The 18,586-nt window shown below is 40.2% G+C and overlaps 3 protein-coding genes across 3 annotated transcripts; all 3 read right to left on the reverse strand.

Moving 5' to 3' along the window:
• Positions 1-571: 571 nt before the first annotated feature.
• rps20 (ribosomal protein S20) lies at positions 572-2,495 on the reverse strand. The gene is made up of 4 exons (XM_064941660.1): positions 2,391-2,495; positions 1,435-1,534; positions 1,164-1,237; positions 572-793 (listed from the first exon to the last, which is right to left on the reverse strand). The coding sequence occupies exons 1-4, from the start codon at positions 2,391-2,393 to the stop codon at positions 611-613; spliced, it is 360 nt and encodes a 119-aa protein (XP_064797732.1). The 5' UTR covers positions 2,394-2,495; the 3' UTR covers positions 572-610.
• Positions 2,496-3,756: 1,261 nt separating this feature from the next.
• mos (v-mos Moloney murine sarcoma viral oncogene homolog) lies at positions 3,757-4,763 on the reverse strand. Its single transcript, XM_064941023.1, is given in 2 exon segments — positions 3,757-4,541; positions 4,544-4,763. Coding segments are annotated over 2 exon segments (1,005 nt in total).
• A 568-nt stretch (positions 4,764-5,331) lies between these two features.
• plag1 (pleiomorphic adenoma gene 1) lies at positions 5,332-18,347 on the reverse strand. Its single transcript, XM_064941661.1, is given in 4 exon segments — positions 5,332-12,547; positions 12,550-13,163; positions 13,391-13,753; positions 18,204-18,347. Coding segments are annotated over 3 exon segments (1,467 nt in total). The 5' UTR covers positions 13,642-13,753; positions 18,204-18,347; the 3' UTR covers positions 5,332-11,945.
• Positions 18,348-18,586: the final 239 nt, after the last annotated feature.

Below are 18,586 nucleotides of genomic sequence, written 5' to 3' on the forward strand. Positions count from 1 at the left end.
TATATTGAATAGACAAGGCATGCCTTGTCTACAACATGCAAGACTTAATTCAGTCACTATGTGGAACCCAGGTTAAGCTAGTTCAAAAATTCATTTCTGGTTTGACAAGAATAAGTGGACAGTTGAAAGCAACTGCCCAGCTGGCGTACTAGCCTATTTTCATAACATGACACATAGCTATTGAGGTGTGCTTGTATTCTTGATTCCTCTCCCATCCTCACCTAAAATAAATTCCACAGAATGTTGAACAGACCTTGTATTGCAAAATATTTTTGGGAAAGGAACGCAATCAAGGACCTTTAACCAACCCAATAAGGATTCCATCTTCCGTGGTAGCATTTGAAGGTTTAGTTTCCACAAACACCATAACCATTAAGTTTTTTTAAAAGTCTTCACCATTGACAAATATCCTCTACTGCAAGCCCACACCAGGCTCAGCCAAGTTAGGAAAAGCGACTAAAATAGTCCCATATTGACTGAGCCAATCTCATAGAATAAACGTACCAATAAAAGCATCACTCAGGTAGTACCTGTAACCCCTGCAACATTTAATGAGACAATATCCACTCAATAACGTTTGAAGCTTTTATTGCATGGGGTACAAAACAGCTTATGCATCAGCGATGGTGACCTCAACCTCTACACCAGGCTCAATGCTGATTGAGGTGATTTGCTTGACAATCTCAGAGGGACTGTGCAGGTCGATCAAACGCTTGTGGATCCGCATCTGGAAACGATCCCAGGTCTTGGAGCCTTCTCCACAGGGGGTCTTCCTGGTTGTGATACGCAGAGTCTGAAAGGAGATGAGAAAACAAAATAAAACAGGATACCACCCATCAAATGTTGAGGTGAAGTGTCAATCAGTATTTTGACCAAGTTAACACAACAGCATAACTTCAACACCATTCCCCTCAGCCTAATGCCACCTGGTGGAAAACAAACTACCATTTCCCCTCAGCCTACTTAGCCTTAGTGATCGTCTTATTTGAAAAAAATTGTAATGTCGTCCCCTATTCAATCAGAGCCACCACTGGGGAGTGGGCAGAAAGCGAAGGGTCGTTGATTTGGCATCACCTCAATAGAGACCCAGGGTAGACCACAGATGGGAGTCCCAGGCTGTCAAGGATGCGGGAAGGACTGTTGTATATATCTGGTGTACATACCTTGGTGGGCATACGGACTGGACCCTTCACCTTGAGGTTCTTCTCCTTAGCTCCGCGGATAAGGTCTGCACACACTAAGAACATTAAGTAAAAGGGCTGCATGTCAAATAAAGGTGGCGACATGAACTTCAACATGCCATCAATGGGTGCACATAGCTCAGAATAGCGTATTATGAATCAGAATGTATCATAGCATTAGCTATGTCATATCAAGTTTTTATCCTCATAGCCAAAGATATTGACAGAGTTAGGGTATTTAAAGTGAAGGTACCCTTCTCCAGAGACTTGACGTTGCGGCTGGTGAGGGTGATACGGATGCGATGGATGGCAACCTCAGCCTCAACAGGGGCTTTACCGGTGTCCTTGAACGCCTACAGGTGCAAGGAAAGAATCACGCATGTAAAAAATATTTACATACACATTTTTACAAAAGAGGGCAACAAAGTTAGTGTGCTTCAAATGTGTAGTCATGGCTCAGAATAGCGTATTATGAATCAGAATTTGTCATAGCTTAAGCTATGTCATAGCAAGTTTTTATCCTCATAGCCATTGGTGTTGAAGTAATGAACGCATGTATTGTAGCCTATTCTGACCGTTCGAAATCCAAGCTCCAGAAATGAAGCGCGCGATGAAAAAGAATTTCAGCAACTGCAGCATCCGTGATAGACCCTGCTGTTTCAATGGCTAATTTAAAATGCAAAGACGTTCACTGAAATATTAACTTAGTTACATTATCGTGGTTTGGTGTCAAGATGTAGTAAATATCTACACTTAAGGCTTTAAAGTACGTTAGCCAAGCATTTGTATCATGCTGTTCGGCATATGGGGAAGCAATAATGAAAGGGAGGGAAATGTCCTGTTGGCTAATAAGCTAACGTCAGTTCGTTAGTTAGCCAACAAGGTAAAGCCAAAAATCAGGAATTGGGTCCGGTTTCAGTTACTCGACTCATTTAGAAACGACCCAACTATACCTCGTCACATTAAGACAACTCAGAACTAGTTCAACGTCATCTGATTCGACCCATTAAATTGGCAGAAAGCCATCCAAAATGAATAGCTACCTACCCAGCCATCTTCACTGGCTAGTTAGCTAGCTAGCAAATACACGTGCAACTGCCCGGATTCAGAGCGACCAACGTTAACATACTGATCATCTATTTACAGTCTCCGCATTGCAAGCTAGCTATATGAAAATGTTTACGTATCGTTGAAGACATAAAATGTTACCATGTTCTTTATATTCCTGACCGACTTATTCGTAAGTTCCAAGCGAACAGCGGTGAGTCAGGAACGTCAGTTCTTCGCGAAAGGGATTGTGAGAGGCCTGCTTCCGTATATATACACACTACGTCCGGGTACCACGTGACCTTTGTGCCAATAGAATAGCCTGAACACCAAGGAGGCGTATCTGAACCAAATCACCCCAAAAGGACCCGTTCGAATATTTCGAAAGGGCACCCGTCCTCCTCTACTCCCTTGAAGACTTGAATATACCAGATACTTTATTATCCGAGTTTTCTACGAAGTAATCTCAGGTCTGTTTCTATATAATGAAATAATTGACTTTGTGTTATCCCTGTGAAGTTGTGTATTTTTGTTTGTTTCAAATAAAATCAATCTGTTTTTCCAAGGGAACTAGCTTTCTACCTTCCACCTGAAGAAGCCTGTAGTTTCTCTGTTGTGTAGAGTATGGTGCTGTGACCAACATGGGTAAACTCTTCTGCCTTGTCTGATATGTGATTATTGCCTGTGTTGCTGTCTGCTATGTAGGGCTGTTGTTGCGTTTTATGTGCTGATGTTTTAACCACCTTCAACTAGCAATTTCATAGCCTAAAATTAGGTAAATGTGCAGCAATGTTGATATTTTTTTCCCTTATGAAAATACAAATGGTTCCATTTTCTTCTGAGACATGACACGCCCATTGTATACATTTTGTTGAAGGTTAGGCCATAGAAACTAACTTAATAAGCTGACTGATCTAAGTGTAAGCCTAAACACACAATTACCAAACAAATGATTTCAACATGAGCAAAACAGGTTAATTAAGCTGTTTCTGTTGATGCTGTAGAAGTCATCCCACTCTAATGCCATTACAATACTAGAAACACCATTCCAGTACGAATCAAGGACGTTTAATGAAATCTCAAATATCTAAACTTTACATACATTTCAAGTGTGTTACATGCAGACTACTGCTGACATTAACATTTATTTGACATTGAAACATTATTAAAGCCTTATAAATCAAGTAAACAAGTAAAACAATCTAGTCCACAGAGCAAAACCAACTTCAGTATCAGAAATGTAAATCGTTCAAGAGGTTCTGCGTTTAAAAAATGAGTAGATTATGTAGCATGTGTTATAAATACACTTAAGCAGAATTGGCAGAAGAATGGCAGCATAAAACTAATCTGTGGTGTTACATTGGGGCTTGCCTTTCACAATTCACTTAAATTCAGTAAGACAACATGGGAGTCTATAACTGGCTGTGCGTAAAAGCTGTGCGTAAATTTAAAAATGTGTAAAAATTTATGGACACAACTGACGGATCATACCATGAATGGGCTGGCTTCAGAATTACAAATAAAAAGGTTAATGTTCGGACCGAATCTTGTCCAGATCTGTGATGACATCTTGAGCGCTTGGTCTCCAGCTTGGCTCACCGCTCCAGCACTTGGACACAATGGATCGGCAAAGGTCCCCATGGTGTGACTTGAAAGACTCATCAGTGACCGAGGGGCGTAAATCGTATGCAACTACTGCGTATAAAACATATTGCCTGTCACCTGTATAGGGCTGCTCTCTGGTGATCATTTGCCAAATAGTGATGCCAAGGGAGTAGATGTCGGATTTTGGAGACACGTCTCCCCCCTTCAACAGCTCAGGCGCTCGGTGGGTGTAAGTGCCCCCGCCAAGACTCATTTGGGGGCTGGACCGATCCCCCCCGAGCTCCAATTTCAGTGAACAGCCAAAGTCAACAATCTTACACACATCCTCCCTCGTAACCAATACATTGGCAGGTTTGATATCCAAATGAACAATACCATGAGAATGCAAGAACTGAAGACCATGCGCAATGTTTTTGGAAAACGTAATCCACCTGTCCACTTCGAGCGTCTCTGCGCAACCGTAGATGACCTGGTGGAGAGTTCGTTCACCTGCGTATTCCATCACTATTGTGCCAATGTTGTCACCGTTTTCTAAATTCTCCGGTATACACGTGGTAGCTGCTATAATTCGCACAATGTTCTTATGGCGTAAGTGAGCTGCATTTAGCTCAGCCCAAAAACTTTGCCTGGAGGCGAGTTTATTCTTGACGCATTTCTTAACTTTTTTGACAGCGACAGTCTCCCCAAAGTACACACTTCTGTAAACGGACCCAAACCCCCAGACCCGATGGGCTGCATGGATTGCAGTTCCTTCCAATCAATGGTGGATGACCATAGCCTGGTTGCGACCTTCCCATGGAACCGTTGAGTTGGAATTCGTAGGGTGGAATCGTTGGAATACTTTGCCAGTGGACTGCTGCAAGCTCCAAAATCTAGAGATGGATAAAGGTCTTTAGGCAACAAGCGTGTCAGAGGAATTGGGGATGGCATGTTCGAACCACCTCGTGCGCTTGCTGTAAAACGAGAGATTGCGCGTGTTGCCTGTCTATTCACACAGCTGTCATTAGATCAGTTGATTGCTGGACCAAGAGGTAGCCCTAATGAGGATTTGCCTCTGATTTAAAGTCACAGTCACGTTTTTTTGTGGGAGAGACTTCAATCATGTTTGAAAAGGTAAATCTTCCTCTCATTCAGTGTCATTCATTGAGCACTGTATATGATAGAAATCAAGTGCTGCACGTAAAAATGTCATAGGATGAATAATTTTTTTGTCAGTAACCTTATTTGTTGATCTGCACATCTAACAGAACCAGTGGCTAAAAGCACAATTTTGTTCAATATGCATAGGCTTATCTTCCAGTAAAATGTATTAATTATATTTTATTTTTGTCTTGAAGACCTTGAATATGACCAAGAAAGTCAATTAAAATATGATAAAATAAGAAGAAATAATTAAAACTCCAGGACAATTCTCATGCACTTGTTTCACTATATAAAACAACATTTCAGCACTCATTTTACACACATACTGACACACACTTAAAAAATGCACCAACAATTGTGGACTTTTGCATGAATCCTTCTTTTATGTTTATTGAGCTTTCATTACACTGTGTAATAACAGTGGAGTTGAAGACTGCAGCTCTTCTCTCTCATAGCAGCAAGGTAGTATGAAAACAAATCAGGTTACTCAGCCAGATAATAAATAATCTGTCTCTTTGGATGATGTCAATGTTAGAAAATTTATAAAAAGCTGCAGCGTTAATTTCTATTTTACACAACTTATACACAAATATATGAATTATTTTGCCTATATTTATACAAGTACAACAGTAGTTTGTAAAATAGATTTTAAGTAAAATATACATGATTAGCAACATGAGTCCATTCTCACAGGATGGAATTGCAATGAACAACAAAACCAACATGGCTGGAATGCAGTTTGCCTCTGAACAAATCCCTCGCTATAAGTACTACTAGTCCTTTTAAAAAATGTGTCCCCTATCGTGGAGTCATTATCTTCTTCATCATCATCTTCACCAAGGTAATCTCAGCCTGATTTTATACTGAGGCAACAAGTGAACACTCTCCCAAGCCCTTTCATGTCAATCGCCAGGATGACAAAGGTTCCCCCATCACACCGCCATACAAAGTGAAGGAGAGAAGCATGTGACATTACAGGCAAGTCCATACAAGGCCACAAATAGTCACAGTACAAAAAATATATGTATATGAAAACAACCAGGCACACACATGCCGACCATACAACTCAATTTTATATTTTTGTAAAAACAAAACAAAGAACTAGAAAAGAGGTCTGTAGCACCTTGAGGAGCTTTAGAAGTATCCATTAGCAGCTTGATCCAATACCAAAATATTGCAATATTGCAGTGTTTCTTACATACACATTCAACATGGTTCACTGGCACCACTGAAGCTTATAATGAAGGTTGACATGAATTGCTAAAGGTCTGTGTCTCTCACTGAAGAAACCCCTCCAACCAGATATGGAGTCATCCATCAGGGAACAATTAAAGTGTAAAATATTGGGGATAAAAAAAAGTATATTAAAAATATCAGTGTCCCCAAGCACTTGAGCCTTATAAGTTACTCCAATACATTTAGACCAACCTGTCAATTAAAAAATAATGTTTAAGGCAACCAAGTGTGTTTATTAAGTGTAAATTCTGGGATAGCTACATACACTAGCTCTCTGAATATCAAGGGTTAAAAGTCAAACAAATTGCCAGCATAGATATAGATGGTAAGAAATGTGGCATATTTGAAATGGCAGCAATGATGTGGAAATAGAGTCTTTACTATCCGACAGATAGATCCCTCAATGAGACACACAGAACATTTGTGCAAGTAAAGCAAATGACACTTAATGATAGTAAAACACTGTAAAAATGGTACCTGTAAAAAATAAAACATTTAATATTGTATTTACACGTTAACTTTTTCTAAAGAGCTAAATATGACATCTATACTTTGTAATAAAGGTATTTTAAACAAGAAGAAAAAGTACTGGAGGAAACAAAGGCATAACATTTTCCAAAAGTGCTACGATTATAGAAGAATCTGCCCTATATAGAGGCTTACCAAACATTTTATGTAAAACCACAAACCTTCAAGATACATTGATAGCACTCAACCCCATAACACTTGAAAACATTACACAGGCATTCAGCTTCCCCTTTCAATGACATCCCGTAGCCCTAACTAAAGTGATATTGTTTTCATTCAAGAAATGTTTAAGGAACATGGAGGATTCAAATAAGTTTTTTGCCTTATTGGTTATTTTTAACAGAGTAAAACAATGTGAGGTTGCACATTTTTTTGCGCCAAGGGAAAACACTGCTGGACAGTCTAAATGCATGAGCTAAGTAAACACTGTATACCAATTGTATATTCACACAATTTGAAAGGTTGTGATATACAGTCCAAACTGAGCATAGTCTTTTTTGATACATACAAGTTGGAGATAAAGCTGAAGTGGCAACCTAAAGTGGACCTTACTGTAAATGAACAGCCCAGCTACTGTACTTTTTCAGTCATTATAATCAAGCAAATTAATATCCACTCCCATAGGTTACATGAACTTACAGAGTTGGTCTACGTGAGCATTAAAGATTTAGTAGAAATATATCAAAACAGTTCCCCCACTAATGTTTTTAATATAATATATAATTATTTCAATGGGATCTATTTATAAAACTGATTATGGTTTACATTAGAGAATTAAATAGTAAAAACTTGATTAATTCAAATGGATATGCAGTACATTGCTGCTATTGGTCAGAACGCTATAGGCACATTTGCACACTTGCATGTAATCGGCCCTGCTGTACTGAAATGAACGTGGTTGAAAGGTGTCTGTGAGGTCCTCATCTCCCGTTGAGTGAGGCAAAGACACCTATAAATGACACGTCTCGAACGAGGGTAAAAAAAAATACTGTATTAGATATCCATTAAGGCCAAAGGTTGACTTTTACCTGAAGCCAAACCTCTATCATCATAGCGTTACATCCCAGGGGTATCAATGTCATTCCTTCGATGATGGGATTGACTTGATCTGGCTACTAAGATCTAAATTGTAACTGAAAACATCTTCCATACACTATCACTGAACAAAGCAGAAACATAGGCGTTTAGATTTACAGATGCACATGCACACATACATCCACAAGCACACAGTGCCAAGTACACAAGTTCCTAAAGACTGACATTATTCTGGCAGTGACCTAAGCTGTTTCATCTTACATACAGTACCAGTCAAAAGTTTTGACACACCTACTCATTCAAGGGTTTTTCTTAATTTCTACTATTTTTTACATTGTAGAATAATAGTGAAGACATCAAAACTATGAAATAACACATATGGAAAAATGTAGTAACCAAAAAAAGTGTTAAACAAATCAACATATATTTTATATTCTTCAGTAGCCACCCTTTGCCTTGATGACAGCTTTGCACACTCTTGGCATTCTCTCAACCAGCTCCATGAGGTAGTCACCTGGAATGCATTTCCATTAACAGGTGGACCTTGTTAAAAGTTCATTTGTGGAATGTCCTTCCTTTTTAATGCATTTGAGCCAATTAGTTGTGTTGTGACAAGGTAGGGGTGGTGTACAGAAGATAGCCCTATTTGGTAAAAGACCAAGTCCATATTATTGCAAGAAAATTTCAAATAAGCAAAGAGAAACGACAGTGCATCATTACTTTAAGGCATGAAGGTCAGTCAATCCGGAACATTTAACAAACTTTGAACATTTCTTCAAGTGCAGTCGCAAAAACCATCAAACGCTATGATGAAACTGGCTCTCATGAGGACGGCCACAGGAAAGAAAGACCCAGAGTTACCGCTAATGCAGAGGATAAGTTCATTTGAGTTACCCCAGTGTCTTTGTGAGACGCAGAGTAGGTGAACGGATGATCTCCACATGTGTAGTTCCCACCGTGAAGCATGGAAGAGGTGTGATGGTGCTTTGCTGGTGACACTGTCGGATATTTGTTTAGAATTCAAGGCACACTTAACGAGCCCGGCTACTACAGCATTCTGCAGCGATACGCCATCCCATCTGGTTTGCACTTAGTGGGATAATCATTTGTTTTTCAACAGGACAATGACCAAACACATCTCCAGGCTGTGGAAGGGCTATTTGACCAAGAAGGAGAGCGTTGGACTGCTGCATCAGATGACCTGGCCTCCACAATCACCCAACCGCAACCCAGTTGAGATGGTTTGGAATGGGTTGGAACACAGACAACAAGTGATCAGCATATGGGGAAGTCCTTCAAGACTGTTGGAAAAGCATTCCAGGTGACTACCTCATGGAGCTGGTTGAGAGAATGCCAAGAGTGTGCAAAGCTGTTATCAAGGCAAAGGGTGGCTACTTTGAAGAAACTCAAATATAAAATATATTTTGATATGTTTAACACTTTTTTGCTTACTACATGATTCTATATGTATTATTTCATAGTTTTGATGTCGTCACCATTATTCTACAATGTAGAAAATTGTGAAAATAAAGAAAACCCTTGAATGAGTAGGTGTGCCCAAACGTTTGACTTGTACTGTAGTTGTTCAGGAACTGTTTGACAGCAGCAGGGTCAGTGTCTCTCAGCACAGTGTTACAGCATCTCGCTCAGAGACAATTCTGGGAATGTCACTTCTTGACCAGACCAGACCAGTCATCCATATTTCATCATTGCTGGGATTTTCCTCTAGTTTCTATATCATACAGCACTATACAACACATCGTACAAAATTGACAAGATCATTTAGAGACACTAAAAACCAAATCCTTCATAAACACTCTTCAACCGTGGCGGCCAAGTATGAACTCCAGCCAAGTTCATATCACGCAGAGGTGTAGAATACAGTACTTTATCTAAACCTTACATACAATGTCAAAACAACTGTTTAAATTGGCGCTACGGGGCTACTTCAGGTACTGGTAAGCTAAAGTAGCTGTGTTTCTGTCTCAGCATTTGTAGAGAAGCATTTTCTGTACTGAGCTGATATGCTGGTTGCCATTGGTTGTATACTTATATTTGAGAGGGTTCCTTCTTTGTGAATAGTATAACAAGAGGCATCTGGCTGGCTGTAATATTGTATTTACCTGTTAATAAAAAAACACAAAATAAAATAAAAAACAAAATATTGTAATTGTATTATGGGCCTTGAAGATAATCTTGGATTACTGGATACTGACTTGAAATGTAAAGTTGGGACATCCCTTTGCTCTGAGTGAAGGAACAATGTGTCACATATTACATTAAAAGTGCTTTTGCATTCACTACTCTGAATGTCTGCATGTGTGAGGCACAAATCTCCCATTCACACATTCAGACATGACTAATCCATCGCACCACCTAGATGAGATGTAACAGGCAGTTCGGTTCTGACCACTCTACACAGCCTCCCAGATTTTCTGCGTGAGGATCCTCTCCTCTGCAATCACATACTAGCCCTTGACTGGAAACACAAACACGTGATGTAGGCTCACACAAACACGTGATGTAGGCTCACACAAACCTTAGCATACTCATACAAAGTGTCTAGATACCTGTTTAAAGATACCCATCTAGCTCTTCAAACTGCACAATGGACATATTTCTCTTTGCAACTGGTAGTTCTACTACACTGTTTCCTGCGGATTGAATATTGCTAACATTATCCTTGATTTGATGCATGGTTTTCCTGACGACTCAAACGGAATTCTTCCGCTGCTCTGTGTTCGCTACTTACTTCAGTCTGAGACTGCCATAGTTGAAGTTGTTTGTGGTGACAAAATGAGGGCTGTTGTACGAAACAAAATCATCAGCAATTGGATCATCTTTAACCAATCAGAGTATCAAAGCCAATGACCAATTTTCTAAACGCCGCTTTACTCACATGTGTTCTGGCTCTGGCCCAACCCATCCGTTTCTGGGACAATCAGAACAGTTAGAATAAGTTTGCGTTCTAGAAACCGCCGGGGAGGTGCTCAGGCCAATAGTGTTTGGCTGGAGCTAGGTGTTTGGGTAGCCAGGCAATGATTGAGTTAAAGCTCCCCAAACTATTTCTAACCTCATATCCGGTACTAAAACCGGTAGAATGAGGAAAGACAAATTGACCCTAGTTATGTGGCAGTGCTTTAATGTTGTTTCTACTGTCTGGTTCCATTTCGGTCCTTTAGCAATTTTGACCAAGGGGTATGAAGCAGCGAAGGGCTTGGGGCCGAAATGGAATCAGGCCTACGATTACATTCTTGCCATAAAAAATTGTATATTATATTGTCCCTTTTTTATGAAATCAAATGAAATGAGGACGAACAACTTAGTCTATCTGTAGCTGAGTTATCCCATCGGCCTATAGGAGAACTACGAGGCAGCAGCAACATTTACAACCATCAGCGATACCATGACACTATTCTGCCCGGCAACTCAGTCGATATTTGGTGGACTTTGGTTTTGATGGGGAACAGGGATGATTCTCACACTACATTCCACAAGGGGCTTTTCAGTACCTTATGTCTAAAAACATATGATTGCATTGCTATAAATCTTAAAACAAAACAAAGAGATAAAGACATTTTTTTTAAATGGTTAGCGGTGAGGACATTCAACATCACACAAAAGTACAAAGTTCTATATGAAAATATGGTTAAATCGACATACTAGGTTCAATCTACTCCAAGGCAAAGGGGGTTAAGAATATAGATTGGTAGAAATACATCACTGCAATCACATTCCTAAATAAATTCCTCTACGTAAAACTCCAAAACCCTAGTTATGTTTAATTGTTGTCTGAACTAAAATGGACTGTGTTGGTCATGAACATTATAGTGGTGAATTTGCAAGGGCGGTGAAGATATAGTATTGTTGACACGAACCACATGAAATGTCAACCATTATCCCATGGCTTGAGCTATGTGGTTGAGCCAAACGACTTGTGTATGTGGTATATGTCAGTGCTGATACACACCCATACATCTAATATACTGTATCTGTATGTGTACAATCCCATAACTGTTGAACAGAAGTGCTATTACGTCGTAGTGTTGTGCAGACATATTCAAAAATGTGTTACTGGCATGAAAATAATAATTTGCAGAATATAATTTTTATCAGCCTGTGTGTGTTTACTGTACGTGTGTAAGTGTGTGTGCATGCGTGTGTGTTGTGTCACTGGAAGGCCTGGTGAAAGCGGGGCAGTGTGGTGGTTGTGCTCAGGTTAGAGGTGTAGGAGGAGGAGAGGCTGTGGAGGGGGCTTACATCCTCCCCGCTCCCTGTCACCTCATGAGAATCCAGGGGCTGGGGCGGAAGCTGGACGAGAGACAGTGCCTCCTCTGGCGGGAAGGAGACCCCGCCTAGACCCCCACCGGCTGTCACCTGGTGCCCATAAGGAGGGCTGTTCAAGGGCAGGAAGTTGAAGAGCTGTGAGAAATCGAGCAATGAGGAGGAGGCCAGCGACTCGCCCGCTGCCGCTGAGATTTTGGACAGAGATGCCTCGTCAGACGAGGTCTCATCCAACGAGCCCACCTGGGAGTCTAACTCCAGTTTGGAGGCGGAGGATAGCTGAGCCCCCTCGGCCGAGGAGGACGGCATGCCGCTCTGCAGTTCCATCAGATATGTCTCCAGTTCTCCCTTTAGATGTTGCTCCCTCTCCAGAGTGGAGACAGAGTATGAGGTAAGATTAGAGCCCAGCTGGTACTTTAGGGGGAAGGGGTGTGGGGGGTTGGGCTCTGTGTCAAGGGGGGCATGGTGGGGCAGTGGTGCTGTGGCAGCAGAGGGCCACCGTACAGGTTGAGCTGGAGCTGCCTGTGCGGCGTCGACATGGTGGCCAGCTCGCCCTTGACGCCTCCAGCTAGCCCGCAGGAAAAGGGTGAGTCCAGCGAATCGGCCGGCTCCGTCTTGACCCTCAGCAGCTCACGGGCGTGGCTCTTCTTCATGTGGCGCGTCAGGTGGTCCTTCCTGCCAAAGCGTTGGGCGCAGTACTGGCACAGGAAGTCCTTGCGGCCTGTGTGCACCACCATGTGGCGGCGCACGTCCTTGCGTGTGTAGAAGCGGCGCTCGCAGTGCTCGCACCGATGCTTCTTCTCTTTGGTGCCGCCCGAGGACTTGCCGGCGTGGGTCTTAAGGTGCTCCAGGAGAAGGCCGGTGCTGGCGAACGGCTGAAGGCACACCTGGCAGGTGAGGTCACCACTGTTGGCCGCATGAAGGGCCAGGTGACGCTTGAAGCCCAGCTTGGTGTTGTAGCTCTTGCCGCACTCCTGGCAGGCGAAGGCCTCCTTGTTGGGGTCGTGAGTGTGTAGGTGGTTCTTCAAGTGATCCTTGCGGTGGAACATTTTCTCACAGTACGTACACTTGTGGGTTTTCTCTGACGAGTGTGTCGCCATATGCCTTTGAACACAGATGACAATCCAGCAACACTTTATATTACAGCAATAACTCTTAGTACTTATGTAGGCATGCTAGTCAGGACACATACGTGTGATTTTAAAACTTAAATAATACATGAATGTATACAATGACAGACGACTAAAGATAACAACTCCATATTACAGTAAGTGTTGTACATATGAATACAGTATGGCCTACTAGAAGATAACAGGTGCTTGTTCTGTTACCGTTGCAGCTTGTATTTGGAGACAAAGGCCTTGGTGCAGTCCTGATGGGAGCACCGGTACGGTCTTTCTCCTGTGTGTGAGTAGGAGTGCACCTTTAGCTTCTCCACGCTGTTGAAAGCCTTCTCGCACAGCTGACAGGGGAAGTTCTTCCTGGGCTTGCCCCCCTCCGCTCTCTTGCGCCTCCCTGTGGCCGCCGCAAGCCTGGCTTTATCCGGAACGTGGTCTAAGTGCCCCTGGGTTCCCGTGGCCATGGCACCCTAGGGCAGCGCGGCTGGTTGGACAAGGACGCGGTGCCCACCTACTGTCAACGACGCTTGTTCTCTCTCCAGTTTTATGTGCTCAACACCGCCAGGACTCAGGCACCTGAAGATGTATGCGAGAGAGAGAGGGGGAGGGAAAAAGGTTCATGTTCTCATTCAAAAGTGTAAGAAGAGTTCTACTGCAATTCCATATCATTCTACAAGTAGGGGAATACATTTGTAAGTTGTAATTTAGACCAGTATTGTACGGGCCATTCATAGGTTACATATATGAGATTGAAAATCCAGATCAAATCCAGTCATAGAAAAAAAGTAATAAGGCCATTGTGTTTAAATATGGCATTCAATCTTTCCTGATCCTATATTTCTCCACTATCGGGACCTGATTCAAGAGACCTCCAGTGTAACATTCCCGCAACAACAGGAGCGCAGCTTCTGCCAAACCCGCATGGCTAATTACCCATGTCCTCTCAAGCTGGATCATCCCGGAGCAGCTAGTCTCAACTCTCGATGCAAGCCGGGAAGGGAAGTGTGCAGGAAACAGGGTGTAAAGGAAGTGCACAGGAGCTCCCGTTAAAGAATATGGGGAGAGCCTACATGTTTTGTAATGTACACAATTATTGGAGGGGGTTATTAATGCCAAGCTCAGGCGTGTTAAGGCAGGCATTCATAGCTCGATAGTTATGTCTTTAGATAGAGCTAATGCTTTGTTCCTTTTTTTCTTGCTCTACGCTATTACAATACATAGGTCGTGTTGTGTGAAGGGGATTTTTCTGAAGCTATATGTATGGTAAAGGCCTTGTAAGGTCACCGCTCTGGAGCCTTGCTTAAAAACTCTTGAGGCGGCACATTAAACCATCTTCGTTTGGACAACAGCCTGAGCAGCCTTACACAATGAATGATAAGGTGAGCAAATCATACTGAGAAGTGATATGGTTGCGATACACTTAGTCACAAAAACATGTATCATAATGGTATTTTAAAAAATTTAGGTTTTCTGGCCGTTAAACGTAATCTTTCAAATGTTACGAAATAAAAATAAAAAACACTAATGATTATCAAAACCATTTCTGGTGATCTGTATTCACAATGCACAATTCTATAAACTGACAAATTAAAGCAGTTACAAATCAGGTATTTAGAATTTCAACAGGGTTTACACATTGATGTCTGGATTGATTTAGAACCGCAAATCATCTCAACATGACCATGCTTCTCATTAAGACAAAACATTGTTCTTAATGCAACATTAAAACAAACGTTTGTCTCTTTCTCAAACGTCTCACTAACTGTCTAACAACATTACTTTATAGACATATATTCGATCATTTATGTTAGATACGGGCAATTCCACTGTAGCAGAGTGACACTTTAAAATGTATATCAAACAAAAACCAATGATTGCAAAGTTAAATTAACCATACATCTCTATGCACAAGGACTTATTTGAACAATTTCCACATTTACTTGAGGAACAGTGCAGATGCAACGTTTGGTAACAGAATGACTGTATCTCTGACACTATTCTCTGGATATTCATACACAGAAAAAACATCTGAAAATATATCATCCAATTGTATTTGATGCACCTTACATTGGTGAGCATTTCAGCTATAGCCCCATTGGAGTACTCCAAATTCAAACATGAACCAATGATTAAACTGTAAAATATGACATTTTACATAAAACCTAGACAATACCAGAGGCCATCTGCCTTGAAAAAGACACTCATTCCAAAAGAGCCTGGATTACTAGAATAGGTCAATTAAAATGTGCATTTTTTTGTTGTCTTCTGATGTGAACAGATGAAAAAGACACTACATCAATAATGTAAAGATATAAAGTATATCAAATGCTCTATGAATATTACAACTTTAAAGCCAATTTAATCATTTATTTCCAAAATGCTATATCCACCAATTTGTCATGTGTGTTATTTCATCAGAAATGATTGCTTATGGGTACCTCCATGTGTGTGTAAAATATTACTGCTCTCAGATTTTGTATAATAGATTTGAGATGTTAATGAAGATGTTTTATGTTTTGGGCAAAACGCTATATATCCATTGTTGAGCTGGAATGGGATGTTCATATCCTGTATATTCGACTGTGATGTGTGGTTGTCTCACCTAGCTATCTTAAGATGAATGCACTTACTGTAAGTCGCTCTGCATAAAAGCATATGCTAAATGACTAAAATGTAAAATGTAAATGTTTTACATAGAGATATCATATTACTGTAATGAACTATCATATATTTTTTTATATTGATATCACAAAAATTATAATTTGTTCAGTTCGTTACAAAAAAAAATAGTTATTTGTTACTTTTGACTGAAAAACCTTGCAGTAGGCTACTACCTATTTCTCTGAGAGTGAGGCGGATATTTGGCATTTTGCAAACAAACTTGACTATTTGTCTCTCTGAAATGAAACCATCAAGTGATAGATTTGAGAAGAAAAAAAACATGTCTGTCATTGAACAACTCTATGCCATGATTAGATAATGAAAAAACACACCAATCTCTTTGATTTAGTTAAACAATAAAAGCCACGTTAACCAACATTTCTGAAAATTGCTATGTAGCATTTTAGAATGAAACTCTTCAATTGTTGATTCCATTCGACCTTATACCAATAATAAAATGTAACCTAATTTGTTTAATGTAACTGTACAGTTTTATAAGATCTAATCAAAAACTAGTATTATCCCCAAATCTAAGCCATAAAAAAGTTGCAAGTGTTTCAATGCAACAAACAAGTGTTTTAATGCAACAGATTCATCTTATTTAGATACATTTCACATTAAAAATGTTATAGAAACAAAGTTACTTTTTTTCCTCATCATCTTCTGGTGCAAATGCTTCTAAGAATAAAAACTTTATTAAAATATATAAAATAAACAAAAGTTTTATCTGTAATACAATATAATACACCCCAAAATGAATGCATATAGTCAAGTTATTACATTATGAATAGCCAAATATGTGGACCACAGTTAGCCTAACTCAGATTATAAGAATGGAGTGATTTGCACACACTTCAGTGACATTACGTAACAATATATATTTAGCATTTCATTTAAAGTTTTTTTTTTTTTTTTTTACGGCTGCATCTGACATGTTTACAGTCATGTAAATGCCAATCGAATCAGGTCATAAAATTATAAAACGAGGAGATGCCAGGGGAAAGACTTTCTCTTTAAGATGCAAAACTTGTCACCATGTGAAAACCAATTTAGGAGAGCAAAGCACACGCTTCAAAATGTTTTGCATCTTGCTATTCACCATATAAGCCAAATAGTTATGACATAGGAGACCACATCAACATATTGGCTGAACATGCACAATAGGAAATCCATAGCGCAATTGTGACATTCAAGAGAAACCTCCCCAAAACGGCCAATAGCCTACATGACTGTAAAACCTAAGCCAAACAGCAGTGTGAACCCATCTCGAGTTCACTTGTAGAGGTTCTGCCATGTTGCTATAGGCTCCTCGTGCGTCCTATAGCCATGAGCAGCACCAGTCAGATAGCAGGGGCTCAATGCTATGGCTAACAATAACCTGGGAATAGCTTTATACACGACACAAAAAAACAGATAGCCTACTATATCAGTGCATCATACATGCAATGCTACTGATCATCATGTCCAATCTGAATTTGATAATATAAGCAACCTGCAAATATAAACATTTTAATTAATCGCATCAAAGTCAATGGGACGTGATTTTGATGTAACATAGCAGCAGCTTGTAACATCATCCAATGCATGTTGTTAAACTTAGTATAACTCTCTGTACAAAATAGACGGACATGAACACATGCATAAGCAAATGTTTAGCATCGCCTAATTAGTTTGCCCGCAGTTCTCCCTCCATTTTGGTTGTTTATGGTATTGACAAGCAACTTCTTCTCTTCGATACTTGTCTATTTAAACTAACCCAAAGTTGCACTGTCATCTTTGATTTTAGTCAAATACGTGGTATGTCTATAGGGCCTACATTCTTGATGAAAAAATGACATAATACAGAGATAATAAAATCACAATTCACATATTAAATTGCGTATTTTCAAGTTTCGGCAAAATGCTTCTATCGATAAGGGCATGTTTACAGTGTTTTCTGGTGTAGCCTTCATGTGAGTAAAAATAAAAACAGTATACGCACAGCATGCATTTCTAAATAATTTTGATATATTTAAGTGCGCGTGTGTTCCCGTCGGCTGTCCTCGCAGCACTGTTGTTATTATATTCAGGAAAAACGTAAACGAAACAAAATTGCTAAACTTTTCTTAACTTTTCTCAACTCAACTGTTTTCCATGGTTGTTGACATTCACTATTACGCAACGTGACATGCCTAGCGCTAATGACACAATTTATTTAAATTTTCTTAATATTTCTGTCTTCCTTTGGTTTCCTCTGAGGTCCCAAACTGGGTGCTGATTAACACAAACTTTTTTCCCTAGCTCACCCCTCTCTCATAATTTGAATAACCCCGATATTTTAATTCAAGAACTCCGTAACAATTTACTTAAATTACGCCAAACTCACCCCAGGAGCCTTAACATCCTTTCTACGGAGTTTTTCTTGACTTTCAACTATTTTCCGAATTTTTTATAATTTTTTTCTCATATTTTTTGCTAGACGCGGCGGGCCTGAAAATTGTTTGCTTTCCCCTCTTTCCAGCAGCCATTGTGTATGCGCTGCGATGCAACCAAACATAAATTTTGGCCACGCCTACTTAATATCCCTCCCACCTCTTATTTTTGATTTGTGTAACGTGTTGTCACTTTTATATTTCAGTGTCATTGTTTGTCCCTTTTAATAAAGTTCAATTTTCGGACTCGCTAGTGATACTGTCAATCGCATTGACTTCATTTTGGTTTTATTTATAACAATAGGTGGACTAAGAATGTCATTAGAACCGTCCTATT

This window comes from Oncorhynchus masou, chromosome 28 (genome assembly GCF_036934945.1).
Source record: "Oncorhynchus masou masou isolate Uvic2021 chromosome 28, UVic_Omas_1.1, whole genome shotgun sequence".
NCBI lineage: Eukaryota > Metazoa > Chordata > Actinopteri > Salmoniformes > Salmonidae > Oncorhynchus > Oncorhynchus masou.